The sequence below is a fragment of the Venturia canescens genome, chromosome 6 (genome assembly GCF_019457755.1).
Source record: "Venturia canescens isolate UGA chromosome 6, ASM1945775v1, whole genome shotgun sequence".
Lineage (NCBI taxonomy): Eukaryota > Metazoa > Arthropoda > Insecta > Hymenoptera > Ichneumonidae > Venturia > Venturia canescens.
The window spans coordinates 8,329,600-8,346,969 of NC_057426.1; the positions used below are offsets into that span (position 1 = coordinate 8,329,600).

The 17,370-nt window shown below is 44.9% G+C and overlaps 1 protein-coding gene across 1 annotated transcript in view; it reads left to right on the forward strand.

Moving 5' to 3' along the window:
- Positions 1–17,370, forward strand: part of crp (cropped) — a 142,302-nt gene that overhangs the window by 120,057 nt on the left and 4,875 nt on the right. Inside the window, exons 3-5 of the mRNA XM_043420885.1 lie at positions 15,050–15,200; positions 16,386–16,669; positions 16,859–17,334. Of these exons, the coding sequence (XP_043276820.1) occupies positions 15,050–15,200; positions 16,386–16,669; positions 16,859–17,334 (911 nt within the window). The remainder of the gene's footprint in view (positions 1–15,049; positions 15,201–16,385; positions 16,670–16,858; positions 17,335–17,370) is intronic.

Below are 17,370 nucleotides of genomic sequence, written 5' to 3' on the forward strand. Positions count from 1 at the left end.
CGCGTAACCCTTCGTGCTGCGTGCCGTCAGCTCCAGGTATAAATACATATCGGATATTAATCCACGCTGTACGTATTTGTACACACAAGCGGCGTGAATAATTGTAATTGGATAAAAAATAGTGTTTTTCATTAATTTACAACGAGGGGCCAATGCTTTATCATTTAGTGTGATACGCAGCGGCAAGTACGCGCTATAACTCAAGGCTTATGTTCACGTGAGTCTCATTCGTGACGTTTCACCACGTCTTCGATGTTTTTAAAGTCTTCTCTCGTTCTTTCGTCTCCTTCATTTCGTCCTTCCTTCTCTCCATAAATCTACCTCGTCTTGGCAATTTTTCCGTCATTCCTTCCACACCCCCGCCGCCTCCTCCATCCGCCGTATTTTCCTCGCCCCTGTACCAAGCAAGTTCCTCCCGGGTCCTCGTGTAATACCTGGAGAAGCCCTATCAAACGCGTCGTGGATAAATTACACCGAATTTTCCGTGGTATTTTCACATTAACGCGCCTCGAGAGAGCTTAGTGAGTCTCATGTAGACTTCTCGTTTTCACTCTCTTCATTCCTCTCCGTCGTAGGTATACTCGCCTTATTATCTCGTCTCTCCCATGATTTTGTAAGCTCTGGGCCTAGCGCGACACTGTCGCACGGAGGCGAGGGGGCACCCGCGATGGAATGAAATTCTAGCGTGGCATTCTGAGCACATGCGAGAGAGAAAGGCGTCCGTATAGAAGAGAGCGATTTTGGAGAAGCGGCCGCGAGCGCGGCGGGGGAAAGAGGAACAAATTTCAAGTACAAAAGGATGTGAAAATTGCCGAGAAAAAAGCGAGCGCGACAAAAGATGCAATAAAGCTTGAGGTGCGAGGATAGTGGAGGGAAAAAATGTAAGGAAGAAAAAAAGGAATCTTGCGGAGAGTGTGGAAAGAGCGGAGAGCTTCGAACGCGTGCGACGATGGAATGACAAATAGTGGTTGAATCTTTAATCTTCGCCGAACACGGGATATTAAAGTTCTTGAGGGTCGCCGCACCTTCTCCCGCCGTCCTCTCTCTCACTCTCTCCTCTTCCTATTCATCCCCCTTCGTAAGCTATTCTGAATATCAAGTCTGCAAAATGGACCCGAAGTTTTGAGCGACTTCGATCTTCCAGTGTACTACGAAACACCAAAATACTCTCGCTCCCTCTCCATCCTCGTTCTTTCTTGGCAAAGTCTCCGCGATATCGGTTATGACGTGCCACGCGACTTTTTCATCCATAAATATGACAAAAAAACGAAATATCAAGGATGATGTAGCGCCGGAGTAAAATGAAGATTTTTCTCTCTATTTCCCCTTCACTTTTCGTCGCTTTACTCCTCACAAAATGTTCACAAATTTTCATGCCTTCAGACACTCACTCTGCCGTCCCTATTTCTCATCCATTTGTGGCCTCCTCCCACTCCGAATGTAAATTCCAACTGATTTTTCTCTCATTTTCATTTTCAACTGCTCTTTTCTCCTCGTGCCTCCACTTTTCAAGTCTTCCATTATATTATTTACTTCCTAATTCAAATTGGAAACACTTTCAACAAAAGCTCTTGACTTTTCTCGCCCGAAATAGATCGAATTGGCTGCCGAGCTCGTCCGACTCCAAATTTCAATGTGTTTCACCACGCGAAGACTCGCTTTGAAAAACATTCCTCGCGAAAGCCAATATTGAGAACTGCGTTTCAGTGACCATACAAATGTTCGCTTCGTCTCATTGTTGGAATAACCGTTTTGTTCGCTCCCCGTATACCGAAGCTCGCAGCTTCTCACTACCTTCATTTTCCTCACTCAATTTTTGTGAGCTTTTTCATCCCCCGGACCCTCCCCCTCGCTCTTCCTTCCCATGGACGGAAAACGAGCATACAGAGTCGCGTGCACCAGATGAGAGTTTTATTTCCCCAGTCGTTCGGATTCCATTATTCTTGCACACAAGCCAAGAACCTTTCAATGAAACCTGCACGAGGCCATTTCGCGCATCCACCAACACCGAGATCGCCCGCTCACATTCTCCAATGATATTTTTATATTTCATCATCTTAAATACCCTGCGGGTACTCCGGGATTATGGGAATTTACACACGGCGTGATTTTTTCATTTCCGAATCCAAAAAAATTGAGCTTCACTCATTTTTTCACTTTTTTTTTAGCGATCAAAGCATTTTTCGGCCTACGGAGATTCCCCGGCCATCGCCAACTCGTCGGAGTCCCATTTTAATCGATCAAAAGAAAGTTGAAAAGTCGTAAAAACTCGGCAAATAACTAATTTTTATTTTCGGATACTGGTAGAAATCGGCGATTGCGATTCACCGTTCAATCGACTCGACCCGGATGAGCCTGTGCACGGTAACCTGGTACTTTGCCAATATAAACGAGATCGTAAGCGCGTACAATGTGATACATTCGTGTGGGCTGGCCCGTGATTTCTCTTGCTCAGGACAATCAGTTACACGCAGAACGATGTTACGCTACGCCCACCATGGAATCTCAAAGTCTCTTATACCAACAATGACTTATATTCAAGATTGAGCTTTGTGCCTCTCCGCGCACGCGGAGCTTGTATACGGTCAGCCAGCTCGTTGTTTGAATCTCTCCTGTGCGATTATCTTCGATCGTGGAACACACATGGGTGTGCCTCAGTCTATTTCACTCGAGTCCGACTATTTATTTGGCTTCGCATTACGTGAGATTTTTATGGCGTACCGAATCTTATCTTTGCGAGAATGATTTTTGAAAAATATTTTTCCATCCACTCGCTGTAGTTGCTGCTTCGAGTTCCGAGGTAAGATTTTTTTACGATTTTTCTCGCCGAGAAAGCACATTCGAAAGGGTCTGGGGGCAAAATTACTGGATCGAATTGACGCATCGTTGGATCGAGAAAAAGAAGAAACACTTTTGAGAGTGCGCTCATTGATCGAGGTGCAAATTATTATACAAGTTTGTTAATTGCAGCGATTCTGCCGGAATAACCGTCTTTTTACCTCTTGATGAAATTTTCAGTGACCCCCCCTTCATCTCGTTTATTTATCCTTTCTCTTCCTCGGCGTCCGTCTCATTGTCCTTGTCCTCCATGCACCAACAGTCAAGGTCACGATCACGACGGGTTGTCGTGTCGGTCGAGTCGATGGCGAATCTCGCAGACCCCATCGGAGATCACCGAGTATCATCCGGTATTCTCTACTGCTATACCATCAACGGTCACGTGCTTGCCTGATCGTCAAAGTGGTATTTTCCCCTTTCCACTTTTATCGCTATATCTCTGGATTGATACTTCGCTTGAGCGTCGCGTGTTTCCAGTTTCTCTGCTCATCGTTTCAAACGCTTTCCCCCCCATAAACTCCAGTTTAAAATTTTTAATGCTTTTTTAATTGCAAAACTGTGGCTTGACTCTTGGAATATTTCTCATCAGGCAGATCCTTCGTTCGTGCGGTGGCAGTAGAACATCCTTTTTGGCAGTTTTATCGTTTATAGACACGAAAATTTTGTTGAACAGACTCTGATCCATGGCTCGATCGGTTCGTCGGGACCCGATCGATCCGATTTCTCGTCGTGTTTTTTTCTCCATGTCGTTGCTCTTGCCAGACAACTATTCACCCCCTTCGTCCCTGTATTCTCCGTCTTCCGGCCTTTCCTCCGAGATTTCCGACTCTAAATGCATTTCGCTTTCTTACCCAAATGCGATAGGGGGAGGAGAAAAGAGTGAAGGAGGAAAAAGAGCTTTTCGATTGTTATTTAAGGCCCTTGGAAGACCTTTGGTTTTCTCCTTCTCCATCTTTCTTCTTCTCGACACTCGTCGAATTCACTCTTGAGTACGCTTATCTCCTGACCCACTTGACGCACTTGGATGATTTCGCACTCGTCCGTATCGCACCCCTTGAGTCTCTCGATTCGATTCCTTCCCCTCAGTCTCTCAATCCTATCTTTGTGAACCCGATTGAAGGTATAAAAGCTTCGGGTAACCACGCGAGCGTAGTCAAATAGACTTTTTTCAAATGGATTCTTCGACAAAAGGAAGCAAAAATGTTATGCACGAGTGGGCATAAAAGTATGAAAAAGTAAAAAGTGAAGGCGACATTTACGAAATTACTTGGCGATAGATTACCGGAAATCATGGAAACTTTACCTGATAAATGAACAAAGAATTCCCACAAACTTAAATCCTAATCCTCACAAAATGATCATTAGAAATAATCATTTTTTTGCAACGTTGAAAAAACCTCGTTTGTACAACTCCACCGCAATACGTCAAAGACCTCTAAAATTCAGAAGTTCTTGAATTTTCATGAATTTACATCGAATAACGAACTCCACAATCAAAATGTTAATTCGAGCATATCAACAGTCGACTTTTCCCAGCGAAAGAAAGCCCAAAAAAATCCAGTCACTTAATGTTTCGACTGCGAGCAAATTCTGAAGAAAAGAGAGTAAAAAAATCTTAACAATTGATAACCACATGCTACCAGGTGGAGTCGACGGTTCTTGACTTTGGCAAGAAACTTAATTACTGAAACAATTAAATGGAGATCGTATATCACGGCGCGAGACAGAGGGAGGACGATATGGGCTGGGCAGATTTTCGCATCGTCTTAAATACACGTAACCACGTGGATGTTTATGTAGATATAGAAATAGGCACGAACACGCGACATAGAAAGTGGCAAGTGGTAACAGCAATAAGTAATACAACCCCGGGTGGCAGCGAGTGCCCCGGGTCGAAGGAGAACCGAGGAGGAGGAAGAGGAGAGAGAAACGAACGATATAAATGAAAGCATATCTTATCTGCAGAATAATTATTCCTCTTGGTAGTTTATATAGTAGCACGCTCGTGGACAGCGATGAGATGCACATTACGCGCTCTCTCGGAGCATTTCCAAGACCTATGCGGGCGTGCATTTGTTGCACAAGGTCTCGACAGTCCGTTTTCTTCATCCCCTGAAGCTCCGTACGTATTATTGCAACAAATGTGTTTGTACAACGTGCATATCGTTACAGACCTCGAGCCTGTTGCTCTTGTTCTCTTCCAATTGATTCTTCGTGCTCCTGCGCTCCTTTTTGTCCTCTATTCGTAACGACAAGTTTCTAATGACCGCACGAGCACACTTGAACGGCGTCACATTTATGACGAGCTATACGTGCTTCGGCCAGATCCTCGCGTGGACGAAACAATCACGACTTTCATCATTTTTCCTGCGAATAACGCTTACACTGATTTTGGACTGTTCTCGCCCTGCGATTCTGGATCGTTGAATTATTCGGGAATGAAACGATCTGAAAAAACACTTGAAGCGCAGTGTCTTGGAATTGTAAATTCACTATAATTACGAATTCGAATTTCGTGCTCGTATCACTAGTTCATCGCGATCGTGCTAAAGTTAATTTTCAAAATTGTGAAATATGAAAAATGATAATAATAACGTTAGAAAGTTTGAGGGGAAAATGCATGTGCGCCAAACGGTGACGATTCATAAAAGTAGTTTTACCAGCTCTCAGTACAGTGCGTATCACTGTCTCATATGAAAGTCATATCTTGGATACATAGAATTTTTTGTGTCTATACTCGGTGATTCTGGATCAGCATTACAGTCCCCGCGCATCGAGGAACGAGACTTCGCTCGTTCTACTCGTCGACGTACAGAGCCCTGGAACTCTCCTCGAGTTGAGAGGGTATTGTCCTCGCGAGCACAGCATCCCGTACTTTCGATCGTATGTGAACGCACATTTGTATATTTATATGAATGTGCACTAGGATAGAAGATCCAGGATGCGGTTGGATAAGCGAGAAAGGCTCATTCGTCGCGGTTTAATTTTCTCTCTCTCTCTCTCTCTTTCCCTCTCCCCTTCTCTGTTTCTTCGTCTACCTCAACTTCCCCTCGTGACAGTATACAATCGAATTTCGTGCTCTGGCAAGGTGTCCAACTTTGTACGAATGAGAGAGCAAGAGAGAGAGAGAGAGAGAGCGAGCAATCCGTACATTCAACTCGAAACGAACTTGAGTTATACGTTGTCCGTATGGATGGTACGAGTTTTAAGGAAAGACGAGACTCTCCTCGAGTTTGGACTCTGCCAAATCTCTCTCATACAGCCTTATACCCGATTAGAATTGTGGATAGTTCGTTAGCCCAGTATGTTCACTTCGCTAACCATTCGAAACTAAATATATATACGGGGATAGCGAACTGCGCTGGAAAACAAAAGAGCAGCCGAAACTTCTCTCTACGTGTCCAATTGTTCGGGTTCGCCGACTTTGTCAGCGGTTATTCTACATGAACAGTATTTCTTTTCATCCCTCTTTCGTCTTGCGAAACTTGTATATCTTCGAATGAACGTTTTTCAGTGTCTGTTTACCTTCTTGCATGTTTGGTGGGCCCCGTTTTGGCGCAGTGCAAACAACCGTTTTTTTTTTCAAACTCCCAGGTGCTACTTTCGCAACGTTTTTTTTGGCATCTTTTGACTTTTGCTTCCTCCCTTCCACGGAATTGATCATTTGGGCTTTTTTCAACGATCCTAAACTTCTCCCTGGGACACGCGAGTAGTCCCCTTTACTCTGAATACAGAATTGCCCAGTCCCCGATATTTTGATGTCGAACAACAAAATTAACTCGCTCAATTCGCTGCTATTTTTCAAATGAAATACAAATTATCTGATCGCACAATTGAGACGTTCGGACTCCTTCGTACACTCCCAATTACTTTGAAAGAGGTTACGAAAATGTTGGCAAGTTCAAACCTCGTTCGACAAATAGCGGACGAAAATCAGTAACGAGCGGAAAAGCGACGAGGTTTCACTGGTTAAGAAGTGAATTTCTAGTTCTACGAAGTATATTTTCGCCCAAGCCAACGTGAAAATACAACAGCAGCTCCGAGGCAAACTCCCGCACTTCGGTCTCGTGTGTACAGGCCACAAAAAGCGCACGAGACGTTTTAGCTCCGCGTGCAACGTGCCGAACTTTCGTGAATCTGTTGCAGTATCAGCGTATTAGAATTCGGTAAATTTGTGAAGGATCTTCAAAGACACGATTTACATTTTCTCTGAGGATTCAATTTTTATGACTCGACGAAATCCGCAGAAAAATGAGAATCATCTTCAACGTTTTTTCGACTTTCTCAAAAGTATATTGAGCAGATGCTTCGCGTTAGGAAATCGCCGAGTTTCGGGAACGAAAGTTTCGAACGAAACGTCGCATGCGTATATCTAAAAGGTGTTTATACGAAATGGTATCTACAGTGCACTTGGAGGTTGGTCGACGGTACTGTTGCGATACCGTCGACGACGACGACGTTTGTCTGGCGCCGAGACGCCTGACCCGCGCAACATATATAACGTGACGAACTCGCGGACTCGCGACCGATTTATACGACGCGCGCGGGTTTTGTTCTCGCGCGGCGCCTCGGCCTGTACATATACGAACGTTTCTCGCCCCGCGTTATACTGCGAACATCAAGATTTTCTCATACGTTAGTTCCACTGCGAAACCACGAGTAAATTCTGGCTCACCGAGCCAACAAAGCCGCGACAATAATCGCTATTCTCAGCCTCTAACCGCGCTTCTAACACATTTTCTCGTATACTATCCGGAATAATTCAAAAACGAATTCAAGGCTGAACAACTTTTCACACATCTCACGAATGAATAAGCCGAACGAATTTCTTCCATCAGTTTTCCCCTTCGAGTCTCTCGTACCTTCGAAGTTTCGATCAAGTGTCATTGGATCTGGTGGCCGCGAGCTCCCAACGAAAAGTACACGCGGTGTCCTACCGAGCAGACATTTTTTCCTCCTTTGTCACCATCGTTTTTTCGTCCTTTCCAAAAATTCTCGATCTCAAAGCCGACGATCGTTACTCAGAAAATTCCATTCGCGTGTCAAGAGTACCGATTTTTTCTAGTCACATGTTCCCACTCATAAATCATAGAATACTTTGAGAATATTACACTCTCTTAGATGTTGATAGTTCATTATTTTTCCCCTCTGCTCATGGAATTAGCCGCATTGTGCTTCGTATGTCGACCAATATTCAGCTCCTCTCCCGTTCCGCTCGTCTCCTTTGTTACTCTTCTTTGAATATATAGCCGCAGACGTGGATATTTCTATATCCAAGTTTGAGATTACCTTCAAGGCTTTACTGCCTAATATGTTACGCCGCTGTAACGTCGAGTTACTGACGCTATTACTATTTCCCCCCTTTACTCCCCCGCCGCCCCCCCCCCCCTCCACCCTTTCTATCTTGAACATTCCTTGCGTCTAATAATATCTATATATTAGCCGCATGTATTACAGCTCGACGTGTTTCACGTCCGCGTCGTAGCGCGTATTACGAATGACTCCTAAAAATGCTAATTTTATGTGTTCCTACTGAATTCGGCACGACGAGAAGTTGAAACGCGGAGCGAGCGAGCGTTTTACTCGAATTATATATTATTTTGAGAGGGCCTAGAAGAGTAGGAACCGTGCAGGGAATGGGAATCCTCGTACAGTGATTGAATTTATCCAAATTGCAAATAACTATCGAAAAAAAAAAAAAAAAAAAAAAATGCTGCGTCATACCCTTTTTCATCTCCTAATTAAATGCGGGGCAGAAAAACTTTGACGTAAGTGCCACGCTCGAATCTCTCCTCCCTCATCCAATTGAACGATGGGTCCAACATAAAACTTACGAAACGAGGGAAAGAGAAATAAAAGAGGAAAAGAAACACACGAATGAACGGGGTTAGCAGCAGCAGCAGCCCCCCCCCCCCCCTCCCCCCAACCGGCCGCCGTCCTCTTCTCGCTCCCCGCATTTTTAAGAGACAGAGCTCTGAATCACGATTCGCATCCGTTCGTTTCATCAAAACGTGACTACGTATAATGGGATAACGGAATACAATTTTACAACCTATTTTACCAGCCCTTTTCCCCGTCGCTTTCTCGCACAACTCGTAAAGTGTCTGAGTGATTAGTAAAAATGTTGATATCACGATGCAATTATTTGCGAATTTGTGTACGGGATTCGGAGCGAACGATTATTCATGAATCATTGTTGAAAACCGTTACTGAATTCTCCCGAGTGAAATCTCCGCCGTTTTCTCACTCGTTATTTCTCATCCTCGGTTACATAACATCGATTCGTTTGAAGGCTTTTTATTCATCGACGCCGCAAAGCCATGTGCCGTGTAACAGAATTGAAAAATAGTAAAAGCCGTCGGATTTTCTAACGCGTACGAGTATTCTTTTGTTGCGACGGGTATATATATTTGAGCGCTCTCTCGTATATCGGTAAAAATGGCTTGTGCTTTCGTTGGCAAGGGCCTGCCTCTTTGTGGCCGGGCAGCCCTCCCGGCGCACCGGGGCCTGGTCCGGTCTTCGGAATGCCGACCGCAATAAGAAGAGCGCAATTCGATTGCTGTCAGGAGGGCACAAGGGCCGGAAAGGCGTACAGATGAAGCCGAAGAAAGACGACGACGCGGAGAAAGAGGCAAAGAGAAAGAGGAGAGAAGGAGAGAGAAATAAAGGGAAAGAGTGAGAAAGGACGTCGAAAGGTTCTTGCGAAGAAGCCAAGAGTTGGGAGGTCCGTGCACGGGCGCGAGAAAAGGAGGGAGAAAGGAACGAAGCGGTGGCGCGAGCGGGGAGAGGAAAGAGACTCGAAGAGAGTATGGACACCGCGCCCCGATAGACCGCGGTGTAGTAAGTGGTAGTAACCAGTTGTGGAATGCCGCGCCACGACGTCCGTTTATACTAGAACGTAACTATATATAGATTTTGAGAAGACCTAAAGAAGATGAGAGATAGAAATAAGGGGAACTCGTAAGCTACCATATACCGGCTGAAAAGGCCTGCGGATTTTCTCTCTCCTCCTTCCTTTCTTCTCCCACGTGAATTTCTCCTCCGCGTCTCTCTCCTTCCCTCTTCATCGTCTTCTCCATCTCTCGCATTCGCATTTATTCGATCACGAAGAAGGGGGGAGGCAGCGCAATTCTTCATCCGCCATTTTGAAGCTCGCGGTAACTCTCCCTTTGGAATTTGCGCTTGGCGCTTTATCGAAGGAATTCCTAACTCCGTCGGGTGTCATAAGGAGAACTTTTTTTTCATTTCCAACTCGCACTCGCGAGGCGGCTTCCATCACATTCAAAAGTGCGCTTACTTGTTTTCTCAAAAGCGTTTCCACCTCTCGCCAAGAGGCGCGGAGGCGCTCGTTAGCTCGGAAAACTCGTAAAATCCAGTGGCACCGTCTATCCCAGCTTTGTTATTGCCAAGATTCCTTCTCCGGCATACCATTCTCATTGGAGGATGAAGAAAATTCGATGAGAGGAGAAAAAATAAAGGGAAAAAAGTAACGAGTTTTGACACACGGACGATTCTCCGGTTTCTCCATTTTTTTTTCCATCTATTTGTCAAACTTAATTGCTCGGATCAGAAACCCTCTCGGACTTTCTGGGGGGAGGGGGGGGGGGGGGGGGGGGCATAACGACACAAAGCACCAAAGACAGTAATCCGAGTGCGTCATCGCCAAGAGAGGCTTCTCCTGTGATCACTCTCTATCTCAAGATTTAATTCTTATATATTGTAAGAAAAAACTCCCGCCACACTCTGTCTCGGCAACAATCTTCTTAGTTTCCCTTCCAACTCTCGCACCCTCCTCCGCGTTTTAACCGCTCTAAGAAAATAATGTCGCGGCACCAGCCGGTCCAGGCATCCATTAGGTTAAAAATGATACAACCGGTGAAGAAAAAAATTGCAAATAATCGTACCGGCAATATTTTTCCCCACGAGCAAACGAGCAGGCTTTTATTTTTTCAATAATAAAGAAAGTCGTGATAATTGATAAGGAGCATTGATAAGGATCGCTCGTAACAAACTTTTCCAACTCATTATTCCGTTATTCATCAAGATCCCGGGAGCCCAATATTCCTTCCCCTCAATAATACAACGTCGAAAACAGTATTTTCGTTTCATTATCTCGAGATGCGAAAGTTTATGGAGGACTTGACCGAGCGAATGGTATAAACTTTTGGTCCAATAATCGACGAGGGTCATCAGTGATCGGCTACGAAAAGGCAGGATGAAGAAAAAGTAGCAGCGATCGTGGCACACTTGTGGGTCCCTCGTTCCTTTTGCGGTGAGAGTCTCATGCCGAACAAAAATGGGGCAGGCGTCGTCGTCGTCGTCGCTGTCGTCGCCGCCGCGACGGTAATTTCGCGAACACCGGTCTCATTTGATGACGAAAAAAAGCTCGTACTTTTCGGCCTTTTTTTTCTCTACGCTTCCCTCGATCTTCTCCCGCGTAGCCCCTTCCGCTCTTCTCGCAGCCTCCGGGGCACTTGCCCATGGCCTTTTTCGCGCTCATCCCCCTCGCTTTTTTCTTTATTATATCTCCCGGTCTGCACGTTCGTAAAGGGTGTCTCGAGAACGGCTGCGCCGATCCGGGAGAGTCGATCGGGACGTTGGCCAAACGTCGACGGATTTCGCTCAAAACTCTTTCTAACTTCGGCAGTTTTTCAACCCTCAAATTGTTCAACGAACCTTTCGAGACACCCTCTACATCATTTTTTCTCCGTTACAAGACTGAACCACTCGCGAAATGCTATCTTCGCTCCCGGTATATATAATGGCTACTACGAGCCTCTTCTCTTCAGGGAGAAGAGCGCCGGCTCGAGAGAGGGGAAAATCTCGAATTGGTCGAGCCAGGGGGAATACGAGCGTCGACCTTGGCCCGGACCCGGGACTTTTGCGAAACGGTATTAACGAGAATTCGGCACGTGCGTCGTAACTTTTCTCGAGCCGACCGTACGTCGAACGTGACGACTATCTTCTTATCTTTTTATCCCCTCTCACGTTTCTTCCACTGCCTCTCGATACAGGGCGTAACCGGTAGGAAAAATGGCTACTTTGACTCATCGAATCGTTTACCCTTCGCGACTAAATTGGAGAGAAATCTCTGTTGTTCTTGCTTGCCCATCGGGAATGTCGCGGGGTACGAAGGAAATCGTAAATCAGCCCTCGGGGTTGCGACTATTATAGGAAGATTTTTCGTTTTTATTTGTCACTTACTGTTTTTTCTCTCGTTTTGGCTGTTTTTACTGCATTATTTGTCGTGGTTCGACTGGATTTATTGCGGTTTCGTTGCATCAGCTCGATTTATTTTTTCTTTTGTACGAAGCATTCTAGGAATTCTCAATGCCTAAATATATTCATTCATTCATTAATTCCCGGTGTGCTCCAGTCTCCCTCATTCTATCCTCTCCCATTTCGTACTCTTTATTTCCTTTGGTAAGCTCTTTGCGAAAATAACAAAACTTGCAAACCGGAGAAAAAAAACGTTCTGACCGAGCATCCGGGCTTCTATTCCGCGATGTTATTGTTTGTTCCATTCTATCTTTCGTTCAGCCCGTTCCTTCTTTTCCCTCTCTTTTTTGCATATCTTGCTCAAAGCAGTGCGAATTTTTTGACTCTTTTTCTCCGCTCGAATCTCGGCGGCCCTCGCTGTTATTCAACGATCCTCTCCTTCCGCCTGCTCGATCCCACGGATTTTTCTGATTTTCGCACGTTTTTTTTCTCTCTCTCTCTCTCTCTCTCCTATTCGCGTTGTTCGACAATAATTAAAAGGCGAGAGATAAAAAAAACATATCGAGGCCCAACTCTGTTTCAGCCGTTGAGGCTTGCGAGCATTTAGATCTTTTCATTTTTACTTTCAAACTTCCGAATGAAATAACGCCTCCGTTGTTACATCATCGGCGATTCGTCAGATGTCAAAACTCGAGAGCGGATCAATCTTGTGTCCTGAGTATCTCAAAACAACCGGATGTTTCACGATTAGCCAGCCCACTTGAGTGAAAAAGGAGCCTCGACTTACCTCTCGTCCGAGTCGAATTCGGAGTCATCGTGCCCGCGATGGAGTCCGTTCGGTCTTCGGCCCACGTAAAAAAAATGCTCGTCAATGATATAAAAATAGAGGCCCCATCGCGTGGATGAGCAATTGCGAGCGAAATATTTCATTTCTGAGCAGCTTTCTCAAGAGCAGTTGGGAAAGGCACCGCGGAAATTTTCACTCGGGACAATTTTTCTTTCGTTTCTCAGCCACCGCGGAGGGTTCCAGCAGATGTCGAAGGTTGGGTATACCGTGAGGAAGAGGCGAGGGAGAAATTTGCTCGTTTTATTTTTTCCCGATGCTGCGTGGCTCGCTCGGAAGGGAAGGAAGAGAAAAAAAGTAAATGGAGAAAGGGAGAGGAGGAAAGAAGTCACCAGAGAGGAAGCAAACGCTGAAGAGATGGGGGGCATCTGGCCCGTTCGTTGGCCACCTGTCTCTCTCTCCCCTGCTGGCTTCGGCAGGTGCAAACCGCGTCTATGGCCTCGCCAATCGCCCCCTGTCCTCTCTTTCTCTCCCTTCAATAGCATCGCGTCAGCATCAACACAACAGCAGTAAAACGAGAACACAGTAATACCGGAATATCAATCCTTCTCTCTCCCCCTCGCACGCACTTACTGGTCCATTCGCTCCTCCCTTCCCCCGCAGGCATGCCCCTGGATTGGGATACACTCGCGTATCAATTAACCCTTTTGTTTCCCATCCACTGCCGCCCCTCCCCCCCTTCTCCCTGCTGGGCCTCGAGGTCATACTTGTTTACTACGTCCTGCCAAGTTTTACGCACGATACTCGATACACGCTTTCATATAAAAGCCCGCACAGTACTCGCCCTCCTTATGTACCTTCGCAGTATAAACAGACACAGACGTACACGTGTATTTATAGCCCGAGTATGTGCACTCGCTCCTCGTGTACGTGTACTTTGACGTCTCTCGCGGATCCTTCAACCTCCAATCAAATATTCTCGTGTTCAAGATCGCGCAGATCTTTTCGCTGCTCCTGGATGTTTAGGGGAAATATTCCTTCGTTGTTTCATCGCATCTGAGGAATTTTGACACCACAATGGTGCAAATCTGCACCTACGGAAATGACGGAAAAGCAGGTTTTCAAAATCCCTTGAATTTGCTAATTTTTCTACATAATAAAACTTGATTCGTCAATTTTTTGACTGATTTTAATCGATTACTGAGGAATTGTTAGCCCTAAAAAGTCGCGTTGTAAGATTAATTTGACACATTAATGGATGAAACGAAAAGCTTTAAAAGTCCAAGTGCAAATTTGCACCAGTGTGGAAAGTTGACAAAATATTTGAAGCCACCTCTCGCCTAACTTGGAGCATCAGATCCGACCGAATTCTGATGCTCAGTCATCAGTTGCATCGCGCAACGTTGCGAGATCAAGTTTTTCAAACGATCGAGGCTGAGAGAAATTCCATCAAATTCTACGTTAATTGGGGTGATGGAAAAACAATCATAATATTTCGATTTTATCAACGAAATTATTGCAAATAATTCTTTTAGATTTTTCGTCGAGTTTGGTTCGACGATTTTTCATGACTTTGCGATTGCAACGCTGACGATTTTTCGATCCATATTCCCGGCAAACAATGACCAGAATATTGCCATAATCGAAGTCTCCCCTGTTTGCATTTGATATAGCCACTCTCTACTATATCCCCGGTCTATTATGATTAGTAAACAACCCTCGGAACTGATCCAGGCCGAAAAGGGTGCTCGCATAACCGGGTTAGCTCCTCGTCCATGTAAACAGGAAGTTGCTCTTCCTCCGTCGTCGGTTGTACATATAAGCGTATAGGTGTCGTCTGTGACCTCGTGTTTACAAACTCAGATGATAATGCACGACGTGTACGACCCTCGGACAGTTCACCAAAGATGGAGAAAGGGAAGAAGAGCGTTGGAAAAACACGGAAAATCGGATGACTCTTCTACTCTGATGCAGTGCTTAATATTTTATTATCCGATTATTTTTATCGCTAGAAAAGCACGTCGACGATTGGCGATAATACTTATTGATCATAAAATTGGGCACTTCGATTGAACCACTTGTTCTTTTGCGTCGCAATAAAATTTTTTTTATTTTCGTTTTGGGAGAAAAAATATATTTTTGCCAAGATTTTATCTTTCGATTCTATCGCGCTCTCGTAATTGAATTTTTCTTTGATTTTGTTCACAGGCTGCAATACTCCAACAAACGGCCGAATACATTTATCAGTTGGAGCAAGAAAAGACTCAACTTTTGTCACAAAACTGCCAGCTCAAGAGACTGGTCAATCAACACGAAGGAGGCGACGTACCGATCAAGAAACGCAAGGCTGAAACTCAGGGTGAGTTCTGTTCGATGGAACGAAGCCGGGAGATTTTTTCACTCGAATTACTAAGATTTTCACGCTTAATTTCTACGTTTTGTTTAATACTCGAATTTCGAGTTTCACAGTCTCGGAAGAAAGAGCTCCAAGGGACGGGAAAAAATTCGCGGTTTTTCGGGACCCTAGCCGTGAAGGGGCTCATATTTTTATTAGTATTTGTACGAAGAGAAAACAATGATAGAAGGTTCGTTTTCTCGTCGGCTATAATTGGTGACTTCTCGCTCTGCCGCCGGGGATTCAACACGCGATGTTCTTCCTTTCGAAAGATGAAAAAAAAAATAAGAATAAAAATAAAAATAAAAATAAATGGAAGAACGCTCCGAAATGAATAAGAAAGTAAAGTGCACGGAGTGCAACAGAGCCAGCGGCAATTATTCGTGCTGGCAATTCGGTAACCGTATATGAAGCATTTTATTTTGTTATGCACTTTTGCGCGCAGTGCATTGAGCAGAATCGATTGATGAAACCGGCGGAGAGTTCATAAACTCGCTCGACAAAAAGTGCATCTTCGTACGTTCTTTCCTTTTTGAATTATCCTCGTAATTACGTAATTATATCGTTCTCGTGCCTCAACCCCTTTGGCAATTCCAAAGATGCGTATGCGCAGCGCGCGCGCGCGCGCGCGAGAGAGAGAAAATACTCGTATTTCGTTCGTTGCCAGTTGGGTAGTAAAAAAACAAAAGTACGAGTTCTTCCTAAATTGCCGAGAGAACGAGAAGGAAAAGAAGACAATAACTTTTATTATTTTACGCTCGAGCTCAGTTAGCGGAACACCACCGTCGTTTTTTTCAGCTCAAAGATTCCTTCGATACGAGAAATTTCAGAGCCTCAATTCCGTAATTTTACTTATTCAAGTATTTTTTATCCGAACAATACTTTTTTTCGCATCCAACAATTGATTTTTCCTAAAAAAAAAATCCTTTTTTCGACGCGTTCTCGCAAAATCTCACATCCCGAAGACGTGAAAAACAATATTTTGGTCTCATAAAATTGCATTCGTTTTCATTCTCCATATTTTGCGAAATTGTTCGAAACAAAAGTTACGAAGGTACAGATCGATTATCACGATTATGTAAATTTCCGTTATATAATTAATCTCGAGAAAATTGTTTGTTTTTTTTTTTTTTTTTTTCGGTCGGACAGGAGTTGTGGTGAGTTTGCCGATGCACGTTAACGAGAGCGGCGACGAGGGTCTTGGCAGCATGTCCCCAGAGCCGATGTCCGTAATCACAGTCTCGACGGAGGGACACGCTGCAATTAGCAACAACAACGGTACGAGCACCAGCGACGTTGCCGAGCTCAGGCGACAGTTGGAGAGGGAACGTCAGCAGAGGCTTCTCGTCGAGAAACAGATGAGAGCTATACAGACACAATTGTATCCGGAAAGATTTCGGGACAATCAGCTCATTGCTTATCAACCGCACGAGGTACGATCGCATTCAACGTATGTCAATGAAATCATGCGTAGCTCAATTGAAACGAAATATTGTCAGCAACCGGTGCATCAAAGAACTGCCAAAATTTTCGTCCGGCTCTGGCCGCAATTTTATTTATATTATTTCAATTGTAAAGATCGTTTAGTTTGAGATAACGATAGTAAACGATTGTTGTAACAGGTGATTGAGCACACGGACAACGTGATGGCTCAGGAGACCGAAGAAGCAGTAGCAGCGCTCCAAGTAGTATCGGTAGTGAGTCTGCCGCCGGTGGGTTCAACACAGACGGTAGAAACGTCAAATCCGGAGCCATGTTCGCCACCGCTCTCGCCCCAAACAGCTGAGATCGTAAGCGAGGATCTTAAAGAAGAAGAGACTGCCCCCGAGAGCCCAAAATTGGTTGCATTCTCGGCGAATCAAGTATTCGGAAGTGCGATCGAGGAAACGAATTCTGTCGGTTCGTTCTCACCGTCGAGAGTCGCATATGCGACCACAACGACTCCTGAATTCAAAGGAGAGTTTAAAAGTACGACCTCCTCGACGCAGTTCATTACAGCGAGCCCAACAAGACCGTTTTCACCGCCAGCTGAGCCACAGAGATTACCGAGTGTTCTCGAAGCAGCGATCAAGGCTGAACCCAAGGTCGAGGTCGAAAGGTACGTTCTTCCAACATTTTTTATTCATTCAATTTC